Here is a 22586-nt window from a genome sequence, read left to right as displayed (position 1 = left end):
CTTTCTTGACCTCGTCGCGCCTGAGGTGTAGACTACCTCGAGAACCCACGATAGTTGCATCGTGGGCTCTCCCCTCCTCACCACCGGACTTTCAGGTAGGTCTAGCAAAGGCCTTAGTATAAGGCAACTTCCAATGTTTATAAATGGGTATCAGTACTTTCTTTATTGGCTTCACTCTTAAGCATTTGCAGGGCCGGTCCTATCATTAGGCAGTGAGGCAACCGTTCCGGGTAGCAGATGGTAGGAGGCAGCAGTGGTAGTCTCCCAGCCATTCTGCTCTCTTAGGAGAAGAAAGCTGTGTGTGCCTCACAGCCTATCCTACAGCCCCTAAATTAGCCTGCTTCCCTCAAACATGATGGCGGACTCTGTCCTGTCGCCAGTGTTGAAGTAAGGTTCAAGTGTCGGTCCAGTGGGGTTCTGTACCTGGAATGGAAGGGGGGGACCATCTGGTCCTTTGCTTCAGGCAGCAAAACATCTTAAGTTGGTCCTGTGCTATTCATAGCAGCTTGACACCCAGAAATGTGGCTCTTCCTGTCATGAAGTTAAGTCATGGGGAAAGCATCACCCCCCCTAACTTTCTGTGCATCAAGCTCCTCCTAAAAGCACAGGAGCTGAGCCAGTAAAAGAACTGGCAGCATTATAGCGTTATTGAGAAGTTTACCTCCATAGGGAGCTGCCTATGGAGGATTTCCATGCATCTGCCAGGTACATCTGTTTGCGGTATAAAAGAGCCTTTCCCCCAATCTGGCACCCACCAGATGTATTGGACTACAAAACCCATCATCACGTTGGCTGGGGATGGAGGGAGTTGGAGTCCAACACATCGGGAGCGTACCAGCTTAGAGAAGGATGGTATATAAAGAGGAAATGGAAAAGGCCATCACTCAATGGTAGAGCACCTGCTTTGCTTACAGAAGGTCTCCAGGTGTGATCCCTGGCATCTCCAGGTAGAGTTAGAACCATGGAAAGCCACTGCCAGCCAGTGTTGACAATACTGGGCTAGATAGACCAGTGCTGTGATGCAGAATATGGCAGCTTCCTATGTTCCTAACACATGGAGGGGGGATTCTAACTTGGCCAATCACTATAGACTTCAGAATAATAATAATAATAATAATAATAATAATAATAATAATAATAATAATAATAATAAATACTGCCTTGATAAGTTTGATCCAAATCTCTTCCAACCAAGATGGGTCTAATCTGTTCGGAAATTTCACGCCTCCAGTAGGTAGGAACTGAATCTATTTCCAACCCAAGTTTATGAATGGGCAATTATTTATGCCCATTCATCCCTGCACCCTGGCACATAATTTATCTCACACGTCCAGGCTCTCGCAGCATGCTGAAAGCAATCCCGTCTACATCTCCCCCTGTTCTCTCAGGAAGGTTTGGCAAATTCCAGCTGGCGCAGATGCTGCAAGGTTATGATAATGAGACGCGATGGATTTGTCAAAGGGAAAAGCTTTGGATTTGGATTAGCCAAAAGACCATGCCGGCCAGAATGGCAGATGGAGCATAGTGAGAGAAGACGCAGAGCCCCGAGGACGAAGGGGGGACGTGAAAAGCTCAGGGTCAGGGTACGCTCGAAAGGACACATTGGTCAGACAAAAGGGGAGGCGATAAGAGCTCTGTCAAGAAGCCAGTGAAGAATGAGGCAGGGCGTTATTTACTGTGGAATAATAATAATAATAATAATAATAATAATAATAATAATAATAATAATAATAATAATAATACATCCAGGCTATCCAAATAGATATTACCAATAGATATTCCAAATAGATAGCACATTTAAAATACACATATATCTTTTGGGGCATAATTTGTCCTGTTACAGACAGGGAAAATAAGGAATGAATGCAGGACAACAAAGGAATCCCCTGACCCCCGTCAGTAGTAATCTTCTTCAATTCTCCCTTTGGTTTCTGGAGTTTTATACAAGTAGGGTGGCCATATGAAAAGGAGGACAGGGCTCCTGTGTCTTTAACAGTTGCATAGAAAAGGCTCTGCTTAACGTGACCAGATACAAAAGAGGGCAGGGCTCCTGCAGCTTTAACAGTTGCATAGAAAAGGCTCTGCCTAACGTGACCAGATACAAAAGAGGGCAGGGCTCCTGCAGCTTTAACAGTTGCATAGAAAAGGCTCTGCCTAACATGACCAGATACAAAAGAGGGCAGGGCTCCTGCAGCTTTAACAGTTGCATAGAAAAGGCTCTGCCTAATGTGACCAGATACAAAACAGGGCAGGGCTCCTGCAGCTTTAACAGTTGCACAGAAAAGGCTCTGCCTAACGTGACCAGATACAAAAGAGGGCAGGGCTCCTGCAGATTTAACAGTTGCATAGAAAAGGCTCTGCCTAATGTGACCAGATACAAAACAGGGCAGGGCTCCTGAAGCTTTAACAGTTGCATAGAAAAGGCTCTGCCTAATGTGACCAGATACAAAAGAGGGCAGGGCTCCTGCAGCTTTAACTGTAGGAAGGGGGAATTTCATCAAGTGCTGTATGCCTAGAAATTACACCTGCTAAAATTCCCTTTTCAATACAACTGTTAAACATACAGGAGCCCTGTCCTCCTTTTCCATTTGGTCACCCTAATACAAGGCTTGCCCTGTGCACTTCAAAATATATCTGCTCATAACAGTGACCAACCAGAGGTCCCAATGAGAAGCCCACAAGCAGGACATGAGCAGAGCAGCACCAACCAGCTCATGCTCCCCCACAACTGGTAGATAGAGGCATCCTGCCACCAATTCTGAAGGTAATATATAGCCATTAGAGTCCATTGATCATAGAATCATACTCTGAATGGTTTTAGTTTTTGTGAACCACCCAGGGAGCTTCAGCTGTTGGGAGTATAAAAATGCAATAAATAAATAATTAAAAAATAATAGAATAGTAGAGTCGGAAGGGGCCTATAAGGTAATTGAGTCCAACCCCCCGCTCAATGCAGGAATCCACCCTAAAGCATCCCTGACAGATGGTTGTCCAGCTGCCTCTTGAAGGCCTCTAGTGTGGGAGAGCCCACAACCTCCCTAGGTCATTGGCTCCATTGTCATACTGCTCTAACAGTCAGGAAGTTTTTCCTGATGTCCAGCCGGAATCTGGCTTCCTGTAACTTGAGCCCATGATTCTGTGTCCTGTACTCTGGGAGGATCAAGAAGAGATCCTGGCCCTCCTCTGTGAGACCACATTTTAAGTATTTGAAGAGAGCTGCATGCCTAGTAATGACACTCCTCTTTTCCAGGCTAAACAGGCCCAGTTCTTTCAGTCTCTCTTCATAGGGCTTTGTTTCCCTAATCATCCTGGTTGCTCTGCTCTGAACACGCTCCAGCTTGTCTGCATCCTTCTTGAAGTGTGGTGCTCAGAACTGGACACAATACTCAAGAAGAGACCTAGCCAGGGCAGAATGGAGGGGAACCAGTACCTCACGCAATTTGGAAGCTATACTTCTATTAAGGAAAGGGAAAGGAACCTCTCGTGCAAGCACTTGAGTCATTGCTGACTCCTAGAGGGACGCCTGCTTTCGCTGACGTTTTCTTGGCAGACTTTGTAGCGGGGTAGTTTGCCATTGCTTTCCCAGTCGCAGTTACCTTTCCCCCAGCTAGCTGGGTCCTCATTTTACCGACCTCAGGAAGATGGAAGGCTGAATCGACCTGAGCCGGCTGCCTGAGAACCAGCTTCCGCTGGGATCGAACTCAGGCCGTGGGGAGAGTTTCGGCTGCAGTAAATGCCGCTTACCACTCTGCGCCACACGAGGCTCTTATACTTCTATTAATGCAGCCCAAAATAGCATTTGCTTTTTTTTGCAGCCACATCCCACTGTTGGCTCATATTCAGCTTGTGACCTACCACAATTCCAAGATCCTTCTTGTTTGTAGCATTGCTGAGATAGCCATACCTTCCATATCAGGTGCTGGGACAAAGCACAGGAGTGGAATCAAAGGGCGTGGAGGCCTTCCTGCCCAAGCCTCTGCTTCAGCATTTGCACAGAGGAGTCCCACTCAAAGATTCCACCCTCCAAAGGCAGCTTTCCACAACACAGTGCTCTCCAGATGTGTTGGACCACAATTCCCGACACATCTGGAGGGGTCCAGGTGGGGAACAGTTGCCATAAGGTACTATCACCATCATCTCCTGTTTGTGAGTTTCTCAGAAACATCTGGATGGGCCACTGTAGGAATTAGAACATTCGACAGATTAGGCAATTTGGTGCCTTCCAGATGTTTTGGGTTACAGCTCCCATAAACCTTACCATTGACCATAGTGGCTGGTGCCAGTAACAGTTGTAGTCCAACACATCTGGTGACGCACCAAGTTGCTTAGATGAACCTTTCTTCCAATCCAGCAAGAGTTGTCTTCCAGTTTGTGGTTAGTTAGGAGGAATGGCAGGGCAAGGGAGAGAGAAGCAGAGGGCATAGGAAAAGAAAGGAACCTCTCGTGCAAGCACTGAGTCATTACTGACTCTTGGAGGGATGCCAGCTTTCGCTGACGTTTTCTTGGCAGGCCTTATAGCGGGGTGGTTTGCCGTTGCCTTCCCCGGCTGTTATTACCTTCCCCCCAGCAAACTGGGTACTCATTTTACCGACCTCGGGAGGATGGAAGGCTGAGTCAATCCGAGCTGGCTGCCTGAAACCAGCTTCCGCTGGGATCGAACTCAGGCCGTGGGGAGAGTTTCAGCTGCAGAAACTGCTGCTTTACTGCTCTGCGCCACACGAGGCTCATAATGCAGATAATATGGAGGCAAATGACAGAGTGGATTTCTTCAGAGCTGAGCCGAGCAAATGTCAATATAAATTGTGCCTCTCAGACCTTCCTGTACATAAGGGGCTCCTACACTGGGATCGCTATCAGTGCACATTGCTTATGAGCCATGATTTACGCTCTCCTATGAGAGGTCTCCCAAAGTCTGGCAAGCTATGAGAACCATTTCCATGACAAGCTAGAAAACGATGCAAGACGTCCTTCTCCGCTGCAGGCTGTTTATGCAATCCAATCCCTGTTAGAGATCAACACTTTGTGAAGTCTTCTATTATTACTTTCACAGCACTTACGGTTTTTTGTTTTATGTTTTGTTTTATCTGTAAAATGCTGAACAGCAAAGGATCTATCCAAGGTGCTGAACTGTATTCCCATAATAGGTTCAGCACCCTGGATATTATCTTTGGATTACTGGCTGGTTCTGAATGAAACACACTTTCATGAAGGTTCTCCTTTCATCCTGTGGGGCCTCCTTGAATTCTTCCAGGGGCACGGCTTGGTGTCCAAACCCTGCCCCCTGCAGGAATCCACTTGGTTATTTTCAATCTGAGATTGGAGATAACAGTGGGGATGTGGGTGTGGGGGAGTCAGCTGGCACTGGGAAAAGTAGCTTCATGTAGCTTCTGAGGGACCGTGCAAGCCATGCAAAACCATCAGGAAGAGTAGAGTAACACGTTGTTCTAAGGGCATGTCTATTTAAGAACTTCTTACTTACACACACCCACACCCACACCCCTGCTGGATCAGGCCAAAGATCCATCTATAACAATGTCTTGTTTCCCACACTGGCCAACCACATGCCTCCTGGAAGTTCCCAAGCCCAGCATGCAGGTCCTTTCCCTCTGTTGCTTCCTTTAGTAGCCAGTACAGAATGGTAGATTGCCTCTGAACATGGAGGTTTGATCGGTAGTGATTGATAGACTCCTCCTCCTCCCCCGCCTCCTGCTCCTGCTCCTTGGAATCTACAAACACAGGAACCTGCCTTATATTGAGTCAGACCCCTGGCCCATCTAGACCAGTATTGTCAACACTGGCTGGCAGCAATAGCTCTCCAGGGTTGCAGGCCGGGGATTTTCCAGCCCTATCTGGACTTTCTGGGGATTGAATCTGGGACTTCCTTCGTGCAAGGCATGTGCTCTACCACTGGGATACAGCCCTGCCTCCCCACTCAACCACGTCTCCATTCATTTGTCTAATCCCCTTTCAAAACCAGTGGCCATCAGCACATGCCAGTCTCCCAGTTTAATTTTTATTAAAAAAAACCTTAAGAAATAAAATAAAGACCAGGGAAGGCAGGGGGCCCAGAGAGGTGTCCTCAGGTGCCCATGGACGTCACGTTGGTAGCCCCAGCTCTAACCTATCAGAAGCAGGCCCCTGCCTATCACAGCAGACGATGTTGGACTGTGGGCCAAGGGTGTAATGCATTCAGCATAATGTGCACTTGAGATTTACTCTTGAGACGTGAGACGCTCCCATTTCTTTCCCCTCTTTTTCGACAAGCGTGGGTTTAAAGTAAGAACGGGCAAGGATTTCATTCAGTAAGTTTTGATTAGGAATTACCAAAATGTGCACGTTCCTTCAGAACCAGGGCAGAAATAACATGAGACTGGGGGGGCGGAATTGAATGTGAGGGAAACTGAAACTAATAGATCTATCCATCCAGGTAATGGGCTTTGAGTGCTTAGCTTTTGAATGGCCTGTGAATCCCTGTGAATTCAACTACGTTTGTGGTGCCAAATCTTTTTTTTTCCTGGCAGGCTTCTCATTATTTATTTATATTATTATTATTATTATTATTATCATCATTATCATTATCATTATCATTATCATTATCATTATCATTATTATTTATTACATTTATATATCACCCCATAGCCGAAGCTCTCTGGGTGGATTACAAAAGTTTAAAACAGTGAACATTAAAAAGAAATATACAAAATTTAAAACCGTAGAAAGCATAACATACAAACAAAAACAGAAAATATCCATTTAAAAACAACTATTCTGGGGTCAGTTGAAAAACTCAGCATATGCTGTTAAAAGCTGTTATCTGCCTGGGAGAAGAGAAAAGCAGGGGATTGGACTCAATGGCCTTGTAGGTTCCTTCTAACTCTACTATCTATTATCTTTGCAAAATCATGGAAGACGGGTGAGGTGCCGGATGACTGGAGGAGGGCTAATGTTGTCCCTATCTTCAAAAAGGGCAAAAAGGAGGAACCTGGGAACTACAGACCAGTCAGTCTGACATCCATCCCTGGGAAAATTCTGGAGCAGATTATAAAGAAGTCAATCTGTAAACACCTTGAAATCAATGCAGTGATTACTAGAAGCCAACATGGATTTGTCAGGAACAAATCCTGTCAGACTAATTTGATCTCATTTTTTGATAGGATAACCTCCCTTGTGGACTGTGGGAATGCTGTGGATGTCATATATCTTGACTTCAGCAAAGCTTTTGACAAAGTACCACATGACATTCTGATTAACAAACTAGCTAAAAGTGGGCTAGATGGAACAACTATTAGGTGGATCCACAGCTGGCTACAGAATCGGACTCAAAGAGTACTTATCAATGGAACCTTCTCAAACTGGGGAGAGGCAACGAGTGGGGTGCCGCAGGGATCAGTCCTGGGCCCAGTGCTCTTCAACATTTTTATTAATGATTTGGATGAGGAGGTGCAGGGAACGCTGATCAAATTTGCAGATGACACCAAATTGGGTGGGATAGCTAATACCCTGGAAGACAGAAACAAACTTCAAAGTGATCTTGATAGGCTGGAGTGCTGGGCTGAAAACAACAGAATGAAATTTAATAGGGATAAATGCCAAGTTCTACATTTAGGGAATAGAAACCAAATGCACAGTTACAAGATGGGGGACACCTGGCTCAGCAATACTACAAATGAGAAAGATCTTGGAATTGTTGTAGATCACAAGCTGAATATGAGCCAACAGTGTGATATGGCTGCAAGAAAGGCAAATGCTATTTTGGGCTGCATTAATAGAAGTATAGCTTCCAAATCACGTGAGGTACTGGTTCCTCTCTATTCGGCCCTGGTTAGGCCTCATCTAGAGTATTGTGTCCAGTTCTGGGCTCCACAATTCAAGAAGGATGCAGACAAGCTGGAGCGTGTTCAGAAGAGGGCAACCAGGATGATCAGAGGTCTAGAAACAAAGCCCTATGAAGAGAGACTGAAAGAACTGGGCATGTTTAGCCTGGAGAAGAGAAGATTGAGGGGAGACATGATAGCACTCTTCAAATACTTAAAAGGTTGTCACACAGAGGAGGGCCAGGATCTCTTCTCGATCCTCCCAGAGTGCAGGACACGGAATAACAGGCTCAAGTTAAAGGAAGCCAGATTCCAGCTGGACATTAGGAAAAACTTCCTAACTGTTAGAGCAGTGCGACGGTGGAATCAGTTACCTAGGGAGGTTGTGGGCTCTCCCACACTAGAGGCATTCAAGAGGCAGCTGGACAACCCTCTGTCAGGGATGCTTTAGGGTGGATTCCTGCATTGAGCAGGGGGTTGGACTCGATGGCCTTGTAGGCCCCTTCCAACTCTGCTATTCTATGATTCTATGATACTATTCTATGATTCTAATAGCGGGCAGGATTCAGCACAGCACTAGGTACAACATGGTTGTCTCCATGTACTCATTGAATTTGGCTGGTGCGGATGGGTGAGAATTTTGTTTCAGTTTGTTTTTGATAAGAATTTACCAACAATACATAAATCTTGAGAAAGAATTTGAGATTTTTTTAAAAAAAAAATGCAGGAGAAAGCAAAACTGTTTGATTTGTCCATCCATAGTTTTAAGGGCCCTGTCTTTCAAACTCCCAGATCTCACTCATCAATCATATGTGGTACCTCCACTTTTTTGACTTCTTCAACATCCACTCCCATCGCAGAGAATTTCTCCACAGATGCATCTGCAAATTCATCCTTGTCTTCTGGGAGATCCAGCCATAGCCGGCCTGTCGTAAGTTTCTGAGGACCCGAAATTATGACAAAAACCCGACTGTCCGTGCTGGAATCAAACTCGCTTCCAGTGGTGATGATTATGTGGTAAGGAATTACTGAAAGAAAACAAGACAGACAGCAAATACATGAGATCTAACAGGAGGGAAAGAAGGAGCGCACACACGTCACATACAGATGGTCCTAGCTTCATAGGGATGTACGAGAAATTCGTTCAATTCATTTTTCATCGGGATTTACCCAGGTCTCACCTTCCAGACCAAACGCAGACTCAGACACACTCTGTAGGTGAAATTTGTGCATTTTTGAGCTTGTAATGTGATTTGTGGACCAAAAGCAATGTGATTGATGGCACATGTACATTTGAAAAATGTACACATGCAAAAAAAGGGTGTACTTTTTTAAAAAAAAATGCAGACAAATACACTTTAATCAAAGGGAGAAGAGCACGTTCATTTCAAAGATGTGCAAATTGATACATACATTTGGGGAAATATGCATGGATTCTCATGCAATAAGGAAAAAAAATCTTGCTATATTATACAGACTCAAGTTGGAACAAACTTTGAGATGGATTTCAGAGAAGTTTGGTGAGCTCAAGAATTGTTGATTTGCACTTCCCCAATTCCTTGGCATTTTCAGTTTAGAGGACCTCAGGCAAGAAATGATAGAGACCCTGAGAAAACCATTGCCACTCAACAGTTGGACAATACCAGGGAAGACGAATGCCCTGACAAGTGGATCCAGTTATCGCGGGTCAAGGGAGGGTTTAAAGCAAATGTATAAGGCAGAGAAGATAAGCTGTCAAGAAGACTGATACCTTAATAACAAGTGATTTGGGAAAGCCTTTTTTTAATCTATTGGGAGCCACAGATCCCTTGACAGTCAAGTTATGGAAACTATCTATCAGCTTTCAGTTGGTTGAGATGCAGGAGGCTGAAGTGCAGACCTGAATAGACTAGAGAGAGAGGGAAGAAGTTACTAATTCTCTCTGATAAGGGATGGTCTGAAGTACATATGTATGGATTTTGTTAAATCCTTTCCATTTGTGTTTCACGGAGCGTCAGGCGTCTTTCTTTCCAGGTTTTTTAAAGGGATGTATGAGAATTTGGTTCCACTTGGGCTAATTAGGGTAGATTCCTGCATTGAGCAGGGGGTTGGACTCGATGGCCTTGTAGGCCCCTTCCAACTCTGCTATTCTATGATTCTAATGTGCAGTTGTGCTAATGCACATTAGCACAGGTCCATATTAGTGTAAGTGTGAATTACTGCAAGTTCACATTAGTGCAATTGCAAATTTGCGCCAATCCCTCCAAAGTTAAAACAACAACATCCAAAACTTGTCTGCAAGTTTGCAGAATCTGCCAGACTGGGAAAAAGCTGGTCTACTGTGGAATCTGGAGGTCGGAGTCATAGAAATCCAAACTCTTTTGAATCTGTTGTGGATTTCTTGAACATCCCAAGTCTGAAGGCACCTGACACAGCCACCTTGCTGAAGCTAAGCAAGTCTGAAGGCCTTGCTAGACCTACCTCAGAATCTGTGTGGGAGGAGCAGCCAGCCAGCGCTAGAAGTAGTGCGGGCTGTCGCTCCTTTCCACATGTCAGATGCGACGGGGAAAGGAAAGCCCTGTTGTGTCCTCCATTTTTTAAAAAAAGTTAAAGGGGCCATGTGCGCAGGAGCGCACCAACGAAAAGGTAAGTTGTTTTTTTAAAAAATAAAGGGTTGCCCGCTCCCCCTGCCCCTGATTTCCCCCCCACAATGTCTGATGCCCCCCACTCGCTCCCCCGCTCGCCCCCTCACTCGCACGTCTGTCCGCTTGCTCGCTCCCTCACTCGCCCAGCGATCTCCCCACCCTGGCTCCACTCCCCCCAATCTCTCCTGCCGGGTCCTCTCTTCCCCCCCTGGCCCCCATCTCTCCCCCCCCCCCCGTGATTCCCTTGCCCCCGGCTTCTCCCGGCTACTCGCAAGTAAGCGAGCAGCCGGGAAAAGCTGTGGAACCAGCTCAGCCCAGGGCTGCAGAAAAACCGGGCAACAAGTGGATCCAGTTATCGTGAGTCAAGGGAGGGTTTAGCCCTGCCTGACCCCGGGATCCCCTGTGCGTCATCTGCACGCACAGCAGGGAGCCCAGGCCTCGCACCGGGCTAAACCCTCATCTAGGAAGGCCCTGAGTCTGGTCAATGCCTGGATGGGAGACTGCCTGGGAACTGCCCTGTATTGGAAGGAAGGCAGGACATAAAATTGGAAGAAAGGCAGGATATGAAATGGGAAGAAAGGCGGAATATAACATTGAAAATAAAAAGCAATGGTTCTTTTATAGACGACACACAATTAAAGTGTTGGTTTTTCTTATCTTGGATTCAGTTTTAAGCTGGAACCACTACACTAGCAGCAGAGATGTTCCAAGGCACTGAAAAGGTTTGGGCCCTGGGCTCACAGGACCCAAATCTGCATATACTGATGTATAATTATATATGCCAATTTAGAAACAATTACTGGAGTTTATTTACATTTCTCAGGAGGCAAGGACAGCGAATTAATTTCTCACCCAAATCAACTCAAATAAAGTAAATTCTTCAGTCAAATTTGCACCCGGCCCCAGATCATCCCAAACCAATGGCAAGAGTGTTTTTTCTAAGCTTAATTGCCAGGCAGGGGGATATTTGGGGAGGGCAGGGGGCAGGTGCTGCAGCATGTGGGAAGGGGGAGAGTTAACTCTTTCCTCTCTTGCTGCAATCTGCCTTGAAAAACTATCTCCTGCATGACAATTAAGTAGGATGACCCTATGAAAAGAAGGACAGGGCTCCTGTATCTTTAACAGTTGTATTGAAAAGGGAATTTCTGCACGTGTCATTTCTATATATGGGGAACCTGGGGAAATTCGCTCTTCATCACAACAGTTAAAGCTGCAGGTGCCCTGCCTTCTTTTAAATCTGGTCACAGTATAGCTGCAGTATAGCAGGAGCTACACTAGAGTGACCAGACACAAAAGAGGGCAGGGCTCCTGCAGCTTTAACTGGTGTAATGAAGAGGGAATTTCACCAGGTGCTGCATGCGTACAAATGACACCTGCTGCAATTCCCTTTTGTATGCAACTGTTAAAGATGCAGGAGCCCTGTCCTCCTTTAGGTCACCCTAAATTAAGCTATGCAAAACAAAAAGCACAAAGAAACCCTGCCACCTTCCACTGGTACCAATGCGTGCGTGGAGCTCTGTGGAACATGTATTGGGGAACCACGGGCCCATGAACCCAGGCCTGGCAATACCCCAGACTAGCAGAAGTAGACTGCCTTCCCACACCTCTGCTTCCTATAGCAGCCCCTCTAACCCCCTAAAAATGCTACACAGAGAGTCAGGAGACCGTGCTGAAAGGGGTGAACTGTGGCGTGTGGAGGATCCCAAAAAATCAAGCAGGAGGACTTGCCACAAGCAAGCGGAAAAAGCGGGATCAAAGGGCAGGGCAAGATCCCGGGGCAAGGGAGGGATCATCCCCCCCTGATCCCGGGATCCCCTGTATGTCATGTGAATGCACAGGGACCATCCCGGGGATTGCCCCGGGATTTTGCCCCATCTTAGCTATGGCCTCAGACAGCAGATCCTGAAGACTAGATCCAAATCAAAGGAGCACCTCCTAGATAGACTGATGGCCTGACCAAAGCCAGAACTTGATTTCTGTGTACCCCAGGCATGGCCAAAACGCTGCAAAGTGACCAGTAAGAGGGGGTGATGCTTAGACCTCCCCCTTCCCTGCACATACATTGTGACCCATTCCTCTGTGAATTGGCCATGCCGGCAGGGAATGCAGAGAGTTGTAGGATCCCCCCCCCCCGCATCTAATGCAGGATGCAGACAAACTGGAGCGTGTTCAGAAGAGGGCAACCAGGATGATCAGGGGTCTAGAAACAAAGCCCTATGAAGAGAGACTGAAAGAACTGGGCATGTTTAGCCTGGAGAAGAGAAGATTGAGGGGAGACATGAGAGCACTCTTCAAATCCTTAAAAGGTTGTCACACAGAGGAGGGCCAGGATCTCTTCTCGATCCTCCCAGAGTGCAGGACACGGAATAACGGGCTCAAGTTAAAGGAAGCCAGATTCCGGCTGGACATCAGGAAAAACTTCCTGTCTGTTAGAGCAGTGCGACGGTGGAATCAGTTACCTAGGGAGGTTGTGGGCTCTCCCACACTAGAGGCATTCAAGAGGCAGCTGGACAACCATCTGTCAGGGATGCTTTAGGGTGGATTCCTGCATTGAGCAGGGGGTTGGACTCGATGGCCTTGTAGACCCCTTCCAACTCTGCTATTCTATGATTCTATAAACATGCATACTTTTGTGCTCTTAGTTGTTCATTAATTAACTGCGACATTATATTCTACATGTTCTGATAAATAAATGTGTTGCTGTTGTTTTTTAAAAAAGTAATCTCATACATCCTGATCTGGGAAGATTTTGAAGCAGTAGAACTCAGTGAGAAGAAGGCTTCAGATTTAGAGCTGTTCTTTGGAGTCACACATTCAAGTGTTGCATGGGGTTTGCACATTGTTCTCTTACATGGTCGTTGCGGAACAGCTCCAGCTGAGCTGCTGGTTTTCTTGTCCTTCACATTGGCATTGCTGTCCCGGCTCAAGGATGAGTCACCAATGCTATTCTGGTCACGATCATAGCTCTAAGAGGGGAACACAAAAACACACAGGAAGCTTATTAGACCCAGACTTCTCCGTGTACCAGGAGATTTCCCTTCATATCCCAATGAACAATATTATCAGAAATACCAGCATGGTGACAGGCATGGTGGATGTGGGGGGAAGAAGTCAGCTGTTTTACCAAGAACAATATGACTGCCTTCCCCTCTATATACCCAGCCAACCTTTAAGGCCTTCTAGGGAGGCCTTGCTGGTCATTCCACCATATAAAATATCTTAACGGCTGGGCTTTCTTGGTGGTGGCATCCTCCCTTTAGAAAACATTGCCCCATGCGGTTCAGGTGGCAGAAACTTGTTTGGACGGGATTTGTCTGGTTAGTAATTAATTATATGCTGGTGTGAACAGAATGCTGGACTAGATGGACCCTTGGTCTGATCAGGGCCGGTGCCAGACTATTTTGTACCCTAGGCAGGCGCGCCGTACTGAAGCCGCCCCCACTCCTGGCTTCGAAGACGTTCTGAAGCTGCCGCCCCAACCCCCAACCCCAGCATCCTGGCTTCGAAGCCAGGAGCGGCTTCCGGCCGGTTGCTGGCTTCGAAGCCAGGACGCTGGGGTTGGGGGGCGGCCAGGGCAGTGACTTTGGAACAGCGCACCCGGAAACCGCTCTAGGAGAGCAGCTTCCGGGTGCGCCGTTCAGTGCCCTTCTTTGCTTGGCACTCTAGGCCGCCGCCTGAGCTGCCTCTATAGCTGTGCCGGCCCTGGGTCTGATCCATCATGGTTCTTATGTTCCTATTCTGCTCCATCTTACTTCTCCATTGCTACAGATTCAAAGTGCTGGTATTAACATTTAAAGCCCTAAATGGCTTGGGGCCAGGCTATCTGAAGGAACACCTCCTCCCATATTTACCTGCCTGGACCCTAAGGTCATCCTCAGGCATCCTTCTCCGTGAGCCCCTGCCAAAGGAAGTGAGGCAGGGGGCTACCAGGAGGAGGGCCTTCTCTGCTGTGGCACCCCAACTGTGGAATGTGCTCCCTAAGGAGGTTCGCCTGGCAGCTACACTATGTTCTTTTAGACGCCAGGTGAAGACCTTTTTATTATCCCAGTATTTTAACAGTCTATAAATTAATTTTAACTTTGCTGTTTTAAATTTGTATTTTAAATTTGTATTTTTGCATTGCTGCTGTTTTTATCTTCGTTGTGCTTTTATTTTGTATTTTATATTATGGTTTTATACTGTTGTTTTAAACTTTGAATGGTCTTAATTTTGTGAACCGCCCAGAGAGCTTTGGCTATTGGGCGGTATAGAAATGCAATAAATAAATAAATAAATAAATAAAATGTTCTAATTTGTTCTGGGCCAAAATTTTCAACTATTCCATTTTTGGCATTTTGTGTGGGGTAAGGGAAAAATCATCTGGATGCACAGGAGGGAGACCAGGCATCACACCGGGCTAACGCCTCGTCTAGCAATGGCCCTAGATGAACAGGTTTGACCCTTGGACGATTCAGGGATAAACCTTAGGTCTAGCTATGGCCTTAGTTGATTAAGCATATGAAGTTGAGTTGATTAATCTACTGATTAAACTTGGATATGAATAACAGCAGTAGTTTTGAAGCAAGAAGCTCTCCTTGTTTTTAGAGGATGTGCACATATGTTTTAGCAAGCACCATCTGAGAAGAGACATACCTCATTTGGGAGAACAATAAGAGAATGCCTCTTAAACTGGTGCTTGCCATTTGAAGTTATGATAAGTTAGGGTGACCATATTTTGGAAATCAAAAAGGAGGACAACATGGTCGCCCCCAAGGGGGCATGTCCAGTACCAAGGAGGCGTGCCCACCCGAACATAGCCTTGGTCACATGTCTGATTTTACAGCACACAATTAAGACAAATCTGTTCTACATAACATCTTAATGTTAAAATCACTGAAATAAAGAACAAGTGAGAGATTCAATGTATCTGAAATTAACTTCACTCACTCCTACTTTTGTAGGTTTTGCTGTACTTTGAAGCTTTTGCTATACTCTGTGTGTTACATTCTCCCCTTCCCTCAAATATCTTTTCTGACTGTATCTTCACTCATTGCAAGCTGCTGTTGTTGTTAACAGGGTTTGCTACTGGCCCCAGATCTGTTTCAAATTCAGTATGGCTAAAACTCTACCTAAAAGCTATCATGGTGCCAACTTTCAGCTCTTTATCTTTAAAAATGACAGTTTACAAAATAATTTTAAAACCTTATTTAAAAAAAAATCCTAAAATGTCAATGGATGAATGTATCTGTTTCAAATTTGGTGTGGCTAAAGCTCTGCCTAAATCCTATCATGGTACAAAGTTTCATCTCTTTATCTTTAAAAATGACGGTTTTAAAAATAATAATTTTAAAACTTCAATTTTTAAAAAAATCCTGAAAAATCAATGGATGAGCGGATCTGTTTCAAATTTGGTGTGGCTAAAGCTCTGCCTAAATCCTATCATGGTACAAAGTTTCATCTCTTTATCTTTAAAAATGACAATTTAAAAAATAATTTTAAAACCTCAATTTTTAAAAAATTCATAAAAAATCAATGGATGAGCGGATCTGTTTCAAATTTGGTATGACTAAAGCCCTTCCTAAGAGCTACCATTGTTCCAAGTTTCATGTCTTTATCTCAAAAAATGACGGAGTTATAAGCATCTTTGTTAATTCACATTTGAGCTGCTCTTTGAAAAAAATCCGGATTTCCCCTCCCCCCGGATTTGCCATCAAAAACCCGGACAAATCCGGCCATATGGTCACCCTAGATAAGTACACTTCTGATATGCGTTTCTTGTCTAATTAATCAGAGGCAACCTTTAGTTGAATAAGAGTTTAATTGATTAATCTAACCAACTAATCAATTAAACAATGCATCGTGTCTAAAATTAACATGAAAAAATATATTTGCACATGTCCTTTGCAGGGAAGTGCTATTTTCTGTACCTAAGGCAGTAAGCCTGTGTGCACCAGTTGCTGGGGAACATGGGTGGGAGGGTGCTGTTGCACCATGTCCTGCTTTGTTGGTCCCTGGTTGACAGTCGGTTGGCCACTGTGTGAACAGAGTCCCGGACTAGATGGACCCTAGGTCTGATCCAGCTTATGTTCTTTTGATAAACTGGGTGCTTTTAAGTATGGATAGGATACAATCTTTTTCTTGGAGGCAGGGTGTGGGTGGGGAAATCACTCAGTCTGAAAAAGAGTTCTGTGTAACTCAAAAACTCACATATTGCATTTTGAACACTGGTGACTGCTAACAACAGGGCTGGATTTTACTCGCAGAAGTGGTCCGCAAAGAATTCTAAAACACTTTATATGGTGAAAATGTGATCAGAATGAAAAAAAAAATAGTCATCAAAAATTATTGGGGGTTTGGGGCCTGGTGTAATAGCGTGACTAAATGTAAAAATCCCCTCACACATTCATTGAAATTGTTTTTATTAAACCTAATTAGTTTTGCCTCCTTAAAAGGAATTAATAATAGTGACTAAGTAAGCCGGGTCCCGCTAGACCCTTCGCAGCTACATGTATTAGATGCAACCCATCAAGCTTGTCCCTGGAGTGGCTCCATTTGCCCCGGTGTTAATATGTAATCGTTTCAGTCGTAACGTGCAATTAAAACATTGCTGGGCCCTGTAGAACGAGCCCCCGCGAATCAAGCATCTTCAGTCAACTGCAGCACCAGGCCATGCTGGGTGAAAGGCTGAGCGCTGCCTATTAATTTTGATCCTGTTAATTAATCTGCATACTTGGAATTCTGATTAGCTACATTTTCAGTGGCTGTGGCATGCAGAAGCTTGCGTTCCCACATGGAAGCCACACATCCAGTTCACGGAGGGAGATTAATGGCGTCAGCCTGGGGACGAATGAGGCTCGGGCGACTCACTCCTTGAGCAGAAGTCAATGCAAAGGAGCCAATATTGCACGAAGTTTCTTGGCCGTACCAATTGATCTGTGACATGGGGGGTGCGGAAAGAGAGACGTGTTTTGCCCTCCCACGATACTCCAATTTGGAATCACCCAATAAATCCAATTGGCAGATGGTTCAGACTGGACAACAGGAAGTTCAATAGCTTCGGCTATTGGGCGGTATAAAAATGTAATAAATAAATAAGTACATCTTCAAACAGTGGCCTAGTTTGGATGTCACAACAACCCAGGGTGGTTGTTGTTTTTAACCCTGGGTTGATGTGAATGAATGGAAGCAAGCGAGCATGCTGGCTTCTACTAGCCAATCACTCCCACTGCAAGTGGGAGGAACTAAACATCCCAGAGGTTGTTTAGTATGATGTCCAAACTGGGAATTCTGGGTTGTTGGGGAAGCAACAACCCATAGTTGGAACGCACTTGGGTCCCAACTCTGGGCCGTCTTTCCCCTAAGGACCCAGAATTTCTGGTTCAGATGTCATGTTAAACAACCCAGTATGGAAGATCCTTAAATTGTGCTCCATCCCTGAGTTGTTTAGCTCCAGTGGGAGTGATCAGGTGGTAGGAGCCAGCTTGTACACAACAACCCATGGTTAAAGAAAAAACAACCTGGGTTGTTGTGATGATCGAACTGGGTCAGTGTGGAACTCACTGCCACAGGATGTGGTAATGTCCACTAGTTTAGATGACTTTTAAAAGGGATTAGACAAATTCATAGTGGCTAATATGCAACTGAAGTAGAAGGAGGTGACAACAAGAAAGGTATGTTGACGTCAAGGCCATCTTGGGAGCTTCCAAGAGGTCTCCGGTTGGCCTCCAGTGGGAAGTAATATGCAATGGTGGACCCATGGTCTGATCCAGTAGGACTCACCTTATAAGCGGGAGCGGGTTGTCCCCCCACTTTATCTTTCCTACAGCCCCCAGATGGCCTGGCAAGGCTTTGAATGGTTGGAGGTCTCTGATATCAGAGCCCTCCATCCATTAGACATCTAGCCTATAGGACTGTTCTCGTGTTTTATTTATTTATTTATTTATTCTATTGGCACTCCACCTTCCTACCCAAAATGACACTCAAGGCGACTTACACGATTAAAAGTGATTAAAGCAATAAAACAATGCATTAAAATACAATAAAAACATAACATTTACACTTTTTTTTTAAAAAAAACTGAAAATTAGAAATAGCTCCCAACCCAACAAAGCCATTTACAGACCAAAGGGCTTCTTGAAGGGGGCAGGTGAAGGAGTGAGGTAATTAACCCACATGAACTCATGCATGTTTAGGCAGGAAAAAAAAAGTCCTATAATTCCCAGCATATGCCAGGCAACATGCCTGGCTTGAGGGATCCTGGGAGTTGTAGGACTTTTTTCTGTTCAAATATAAGAACATAAGGATAGCCCTGCTGGATCAGACCAAGGTCCATCTAGTCCAGAATTCTGTTCACACAGTGGCCAACCAGCTGTGCACAAAAAAACCCACAAACAGGACATGAGTGCAACAGCACCCTCCCACCCATGTTCCCCAGCAACTGGTATATACAGGCTTACTGCCTCTGATTCTAGTGGTAGCACTAAGCCAGCAGGACAATTAGCCATTGATGGCCTTCTCCTCCAGGAATTTATCCAACCCTCTTTAAAGGCCATTCAAATTGGTGGCCACCACTACGTCTTGTGGTAGCAAATTCCATAGTCTGACTATGCACTGTGTGAAGAAGTACTTCCTTTTTCCTGTGCAGGACTGGAGCCTTAATTGGTTTACCAGTACAAACTGGGTTCATGTAAGTTAATTACCGCTCACCTTCAGCCAACCTGTACACTGCCAAGAAACATCAGCAAGATATATACACGGCTACCTCTGGTCCAAAAGGGTTTTGAAGATTTTTTAAACAGTTGAGCTGAAAGAGGGATTACACACCATGAGCATCAATCCCTCTTCCAAACCACCATTAATTCTTTGGGTGGGGGGGAATCACTGTGTGCGTCCCAGCCATTGAGACCTGTGGTCAGTGGGGGGCCCTGCCCCTCCCTAATTATCATTGTGATTTACTTTTTCGAAAAGTATCCGCTCAATATTTTTGTCCTCCTTCTTCCTCGACAGCCAGCGTTCACACAGAAACAGATACAATTCGTCTGTGGTGTCGTCCTGGATCTCGACGAACTCCAGGAACCAATCCGGCCTCAGCATGGTGTTGTCATGACGGATCTTGATTTTATAGATAATGCCAAGGTCCACAAATTGCATTTCAAATGTATCTTCCTGTGGGTGAGAAGGAATAGAAAGAATTGTCCTTTTTCTAAGAATGTGTTTTGTTACGCATGCTGAAACACAGAGAATGGAACATGCCGGCTGAGATGCAAAGAGCCCTGTACATGAGCCTGGGCATTTGTGTACATACCCTGTGACTCTCTGAATTTTGTGACTTCTACAGAGTCTTCACCAAGCTGCAATTTTTTCAAATCCTTCTTCTGAGTTCAATGTTAGTTGTTACACGTATATCTTGCCTTTCTTCCAAGTAGCCCAAGGTGTCTTACATAGCCTTTCTTCTTCTTCTTCTTCTTCTTCTTCTTCTTCTTTATTTATTTATTTATATAGCGCCATCAATGTACATGGCGCTGTACAGAGCAAAGCAATAAAATAGCAAAACCCTGCCGCATAGGCTTACATTCTAATAAAATCATAATAAAACAATAGGAAGGGGAAGAGAATGCACCAAACAGGAACAGGGTAGAGAAAAACTAACAGTATAAAAGTCAGAACAAAATCAAGTTTTAAAAGCTTTAGGAAAAAGAAAAGTTTTTAGCTGAGCTTTAAAAGCTGCGGTTGAACTTGTAGTTCTCAAATGTTCTGGAAGAGCGTTCCAAGCATAAGGGGCATCAGAAGAAAATGGAAGAAGCCGAGCAAGGGAAGTAGAGACCCTTGGGCAGGTGAGAAACATGGCATTAGAGGAGCGAAGAGCACGAGCGGGGCAATAGTGTGAGATGAGAGAAGAAAGGTAGGAAGGAGCTAGACAGTGAAAAGCTTTGTAGGTCAACAGGAGAAGTTTATATTGGATTCTGAAGTGAATTGGAAGCCAATGAAGAGATTTCAGAAGTGGAGTAACATGGTCAGAGCGGCGAGCCAAGAAGATGATCTTAGCAGTGGAGTGGTGAACAGAAACCAATGAATTGATGTGAGAAGAAGGAAGGCCAGTGAGAAGAAGGTTGCAGTAGTCCAACCGAGAAATAACCAATGCATGAACAAGATATATCCTCACAATGAACTCTTGGGCATGTCTAGATGGGCGATATCCTGGGGATTGCCCTGGGATCATCCCTGTGCATCCACATGACGCACAGGGGATCCCGGGATCAGGGAGGGTTGATCCTGCCCATGCCCCGGGATATGCCCCTATAGTTTAATTTTGGTTTTTCCCATGGTCTTGGGTTCATCCCAAGACCATGGGTCATGTGGGAACCCATCCCATTTCCGTCCCAGCTCCTTGCGAGTAACGCCAAGGAGCCGCAACTCAGGCACAGGGCACAGAGCTCCTCAGGAACTCTGTGGCCATTGGGAGTGGGGTGGGGGGGAGCAGGAGTTTTTTTTTAAAAAAAACACAAAATTTACATTTTGCGCAGGAGTGCTCCTGCACTCTTTTCCAATTAAAAAAAAAAGGCAGGCGTTGTGCGCATGTGTAGACGAAGGGGACGATCTCGCAATCATAAAATCGCAAGTTCATACTCCTCCACACCCCTCATCTAGACATGCCCCTTGGGAAGTAGGTTAGGCTGAGACTCAATGAATTGCCCAAATTCACTCGGTGAGCTTCATGGTCAAGTGGGGACTTGAACCTGGATCTCCCTTCTGAGGCAGGATCTATACTACTGCTTATAACAGTTTATAATGGTTATGACAACTGTTCAGGCCCAGGACACATTACATATACCGTTTTCATACCGTTTTAAAAGTGTTATAACCTGCTTGGTGTAGATCAGCCCTAAATGCTACACTATGCTGGCTCTCCGGCACCAATCCAGAGGCATCTATACTTAAAAGGAGCTAGAAACAAGTGTGATCCTTTGATAGGGATAACCTTTATCCATTGCATTGCATTGCACCACATGGTTGTCCTGAACCCATAAATAAGATCTAAGGGAGTAATATTTTCCATCTCTTATGAGGAAAAGCCAAAGGTGCTCCAATGCATTTGACGCAAGAGTAGTGAATTAGTGGCTAAAGTTTTGGACTGGGAGTTGGGAGATCCAGGTTCTAGTCCCCACTTGGCCATGGAAACCTACTGGGTGACTTTGGGCCAGTCACAGACTCTTAGCCCAACCCACCTCACAGGGTTGTTGCTGTGAGGATAAAAATGGAGAGGAGGAGGAGGAGGAGGTTTATATACGCCGCCTTGGGTTCCTTGGAGGAAGAACGGCGGGATAAATAAATAAATTTATAAATAAATATTCCATAGCACTGTGTGGGATGTTAGTTATTGACATAAGCAGCACTGTTCCTACAAAGCAATAGAAGCAAGTTGTCAAAATAAGTAATAGTTCAGACAGTGCAGGAGGAGGTTAAGTAAGAGCAGAAAACACAGTTCCAACAGCGGCTGTGAAAATGGACTGCATGAATATGAGTCAATATTCCATGTTGTTCCTCAGACACATCATCAACAATTGAGTCAATTTATTTGTGATGGCTGAGATTGTTGTGACTAAGAATCGGGAGAGTATTTCACAGCCATCAGTTGAACACTTGCTTAAATAAACAATTGATGCTGGTAGAACTGAATAAACTATAGAGGTTTAAATGCATGTCATTGTCTTTCAACGGCATTGAAAACTAGCGGTTTTGGGGACCTGGAATTCTTCACGTTCCATCTTTACAGTGGAACCACACTTCCTTATTAAAGTTAGTGTATTTTTTTTTTGTCTACTCAATGTTTTTGTTTTTCCTTTTGATATTATCTGCTAAATGTTTTTTTTTTTTTAATTTATTTATTTATTACATTTATATACCACCCCACAGCCGAAGGTCTCTGGGTGGTTCACAAAAGTTAAAACAGTAAACATTAAAAAGTATACAAAATTTAAAAACCATCAGAAACATTTTTATACTGTATTTTGTATTTGTGTTTTTAACCTGTTGGTTGTTTTATTATGGTTTTAATTTTTGTGAACCGCCCAGAGAGCTTCGGATATTGGGCGGTATAAAAATGTAATAAGTAAATAAATAAATAAATATAACAGTACAAAAATAACAGTATCCATGTATAAAACAACAG

The 22586-nt window shown here is 44.8% G+C and overlaps 1 protein-coding gene across 1 annotated transcript in view; it reads right to left on the bottom strand.

Moving 5' to 3' along the window:
• The window catches only part of LOXHD1 (lipoxygenase homology PLAT domains 1), a 250714-nt gene that overhangs the window by 52023 nt on the left and 176105 nt on the right, over window positions 1-22586 (bottom strand). Inside the window, exons 32-34 of the mRNA XM_063128805.1 lie at window positions 19373-19582; window positions 13290-13404; window positions 8634-8842 (exon numbers count right to left, since the gene is read on the bottom strand). Coding sequence (XP_062984875.1) covers window positions 8634-8842; window positions 13290-13404; window positions 19373-19582 — 534 coding nt within the window. The remainder of the gene's footprint in view (window positions 1-8633; window positions 8843-13289; window positions 13405-19372; window positions 19583-22586) is intronic.

This window comes from Elgaria multicarinata, chromosome 6, assembly GCF_023053635.1.
Source record: "Elgaria multicarinata webbii isolate HBS135686 ecotype San Diego chromosome 6, rElgMul1.1.pri, whole genome shotgun sequence".
Classification (NCBI taxonomy): Eukaryota; Metazoa; Chordata; class Lepidosauria; order Squamata; family Anguidae; genus Elgaria; species Elgaria multicarinata.
This window is presented reverse-complemented; position numbering and strand designations above follow the sequence as displayed.